Source organism: Lagopus leucura, unplaced genomic scaffold, assembly GCF_019238085.1.
Source record: "Lagopus leucura isolate 7727_CA_CO unplaced genomic scaffold, USGS_WTPT01 Super-Scaffold_650, whole genome shotgun sequence".
Classification (NCBI taxonomy): Eukaryota; Metazoa; Chordata; class Aves; order Galliformes; family Phasianidae; genus Lagopus; species Lagopus leucura.
The window spans coordinates 7,801,026-7,804,892 of NW_024962253.1; the positions used below are offsets into that span (position 1 = coordinate 7,801,026).

General features: G+C 58.6%; 1 protein-coding gene across 2 annotated transcripts in view; it reads right to left on the reverse strand.

Annotated features, from left to right (window-relative positions):
- Window positions 1–2,571, reverse strand: part of SMAD7 (SMAD family member 7) — a 25,831-nt gene extending 23,260 nt beyond the window's left edge. For both annotated transcript variants that reach the window (XM_042862427.1, XM_042862426.1), the window contains exon 1: window positions 1,998–2,571. In XM_042862427.1, coding sequence (XP_042718361.1) covers window positions 1,998–2,496 — 499 coding nt within the window. In that variant the 5' untranslated portion in view covers window positions 2,497–2,571. The remainder of the gene's footprint in view (window positions 1–1,997) is intronic.
- Between the last annotated feature and the right edge of the window lie 1,296 nt (window positions 2,572–3,867).

Below are 3,867 nucleotides of genomic sequence, written 5' to 3' on the forward strand. Positions count from 1 at the left end.
GAATTGTTAAGTTTTTTCACATTGGTTGCATCTTTGCCTATAGTAGGGGGTTGGAAATAGATGATCTTAAAGGTCACTTCCAACTCGAACCACTCCATGATCCCCGAACCCATTCCCACCTCCACAGGTTTTTGGGGGTTGAGAACTGTATTTTTAATTGGGTCTTCAGGGTGAATAAGTTATCTGCCATCCCCATCCCCCCACACCCCCACCTCCACAGCCGCAAGTTTGGGGGCTTAAGAATTATCGTTTCTCTTGGGTTTTTAGGGGGGGGGGAATGTTGGCTGCATTCCCAACACATTGCTACATCCCCACCTCCATCCATAATCCCATCCTCACATCCTCAAGTTTGTGGGGGATTGAGGATTATCATTCTTATGGGTTCTTTTTTTTTTTTTTTTTTATCTCAAAGGAGGAAAAAAAGTTGGCTGCATCCCCATTCCCACATTTCAAAGTTTTCTGGAGATGGGGATTTTTTATATAATTATTATATTACCGTTACTATCACTATTCAGAGGGAACAAGTTGATTGCATCCCCCTCCCCACTGCCTTCCCACATCCCCACACCTCTAAGGAGCTAAGAATTATTATTGGTATCAAAGGGAAAAAAAAGTTGGTTGCATCTCTACCCTCCACATCCCCATCCGAACTTCCATCCCCACCTCCATCTGCACCCCCATCCCCATTCCCTACCCCATCCCTATAACCCATCCCCACCTCCACCTGCAACCCCATCCCCACCCTTGACTCCAGCATCCATATCACTACCTCCATTCCCATTCCCAGACCTATATCCCTACCTCCAACCCAAACCCCAGCCCCAGGCCATAACCCACCCCCATCCCCGTATCACTGCCTCCAACCCTAACCCCAGGCCATAGCCCAGCTCCAGGCTTATAACTCATCCCTGACCCCAGCCCACTACCTCCAACCCCGCCCCCAGGCCGTACCTCATCCCCACATCACTACCACCTTCATCCCCAGGCCCTACCCCAACCACAGTCCCAGCCCCATCACACCCCAGCCCCATCATTCCCATTATATCCCATTCTTAGGACATACCCAACCCCGAGGGCACGTCCCAGCTCCAGCCCCATATCACTACCTCCCTCCATCCCCAACCCAGAGATATATGCCATTCCCATCAGCACCTCCAATCCCACCCTTACTACTACCTCCACCCCCGTCTCCACCCCACCATACCCCATCCCCATATCACTACCACCTCCATCCCTGTCCCCAGGACGTACTCCATGCCCACCTGGACCTCCAGTCTCATCCCCATCGTTACCTCCATCCCCATCTCACTACCTCCATTCCCACCCCATTATGTCCCATCCCTAGAACATACTCCAGCCCCATATCACTTATATCACTATCTCCAGCCCCATCTCCATGTAACGCCATCCCTAGGACACACTCCACCCCCATCACTACTTCCATTCTCACCCCATTAAACCCTAAACTAGGACATATCCCATCCTTAGGACATACTTCAGCCCCATTGCAATTTAATGCCATCTCTAGGACATACTCCACCTTTAGGATGTACTTCAGCCCCATATCACTATCCCCATTCCCATCACTACCTCCAGCCCCATCCCCATTTCACTACCTCCATTCCCACCCCATTAAACCCCATCCCGAGGACAAACACCCCATCCCCAGGACATACTCCATCCCTAGGACATACCCCATCCCCAGCCCCATGCCATAATCTTCAGCCCCATCCCGATTTAACGCCATCCCTAGGACAGACTCCATCCCCATCACCACCTCCATCCCCATCCCCACATAACTGCCAACTCCATCCCTGTCCCCATCCCTATGAGAGTCTCCAGCCCCATCCCCGTGTAATGCCATCTCTAGGACACACTCCATCCCCATCCCCACATCGCTGCCACTTCCGTCCCCATTCTCACCCCATCCCCACATCACTACCACCCCCAATCCTCACCCCATCCCCATGTCACCCCCAGACCCCCCCGCCCCGTACCGAGCTCGCAGAGGCGGCTGAGGTGGTGCGGGTTGCAGCAGACGAGCTCGGTGGACGCCGCGCCGTCGGCCTGGCAGCAGCCGCGGAGCCTCTTGAGGGGCGCGCCGTGCCGCAGCTCGGGCCAGCGGAACACCCGGCACAGCAGCGCGGGCAGCGCGTCCCGCTGCGCGCCCAGCCGCGCCTCTCCGCGCGCCGGCAGCAGCACGCATGGGGTGCGGGCCGCCCCGCGGGACTCGACGGCGCGCAGCAGCCCCTCCAGCTGCCGCTCCTTGCAGCGCTTCAGCACGGCGTGGGTCAGCGCCTTCAGCTCGCCCTCCGCCGCCCCCCGGCCGCCCCCGCGGGGGGGTTTGGCCGGGCAGCACCCCCGGCCCCCCCCGCCGCATGAGTGCGGCCGAGGCTCGGCCGGCGGTCCGCCGTCGCCCGTCTCCTCCTCTCCGCCGCCGGGTGCGCGGCTCCGCCAGAGCCGTCGGACGAGGAGCGAGCGTTTGGTCCTGAACATGCGGGACGTGAGGAGGGGCCCCCGGCTACGGCACGGGCATGGCGTGCGCCGAGCATGAAGGGGCCGGCAGCCGGGGCGAGGCGGGGGGCAGCGGCGAGCGGGGGGGGGGGCCCGGCCGGGGGGGGGCCGGCCCCGGGCCCCCCCGTTGGGGGGGGGGGGGGGGTGCGCAGCGTGAGGGGTACTCGCGCTGCGCGAGGTGAAAAGAAAAAAAAGCGGGGAGGAAAGCGCTCGGCGGGAGGGTGCTGCTCGCCTTTAAAAATACGAAAAGATAAAAATGGGAAAAAAAAAAAAAAAAGACAGAAATCAGCGCAGTTTTACAGCACTTTGCTTGGGGGTGGGCAGCGCAAGGGGTGACCGCGCTGCGAGGTGAAGTGGAGAAAAAGCGGGGAGGTAAGGGAAGAGTTCGGGGATGCCGCTCTCCTTCACTAAAAAATGGAGGGGAAAAAGAGGGAAAAAAAAATGGTAGAAAGCGGCGCAGTTTCACAGCGCTTTACTTGGGTGGGGGAGAGAGGAGTAAGCAGCACAAGGGTTGCCCGCGCTGCGCGAGGTGAAAAGGAAAAGAAAGTGGGGGGGGGGGGGGGAGAGAAAAACCCGAGGGTGCCGCTCTCCTTTAGAAAAAAGAAGGAGAGAAAAAGGAGAAAAAGGGAAAACGGGAGGAATAGGCGCGGTTTCAGAGCGCTGCTCCGCGGCGCATCGCGCTGGGGGGGGCGGCCCTGCGCGGCTGCGGAGAGAGCACAGAGCCCGGGGGAGTCCTGGGGCTGCCGGGGACCGCAGCTCCCATCAACGCGCCGCGCTAAAAGAGGGAGAGGGGCGGAAAAATGGAGAAGGGCGAGGCAAAGGGACGGGGCGGGGGGAGAGAGTTGGGGAGGGGTGGGGGAGAAGGGAAGAAGGTGGGGGAGAAGTTAAAAAAATAAAAAATAATTATAATTCAAAAAATACTTTAAAAAAAAAAAAAAAAAAAGGATGAAAAATGAGATTAAAAAAGGAGCCCGGCGGCCCTACGTGCGGAGCGGCCTCGGCGCGTTCGTCGCGGTCCCGCGGAGCGGAGCAGCATCGCGTGTCCCCGCGGAGCTCCTTCTGCGCTCCGCCCGTCGCCGCCGCCCGACGTCCCCGCGCCGCTCCGCCGGCTGCGAAGGAGAGAAACGGAGCGCAGAGTGAAGCGCGGCCCCCCCCGCACCCCCACCCCTCTCCCGCAGCCGCTCGGGCTTTTCTCGGTTATTATTTTTCCTCCCCTCCTCTTTCTCCTCCTCCTTTTTTTTTTTTTTTTCCGCTCCCCGCACACACACACCCGCACCGCCGCGGCTCCGTCGTTCCCTTTTGCCTTTTTCTTTTTCTTTTTTTTTTTTTTTTAATTATTTTTGCGGGGGGGGG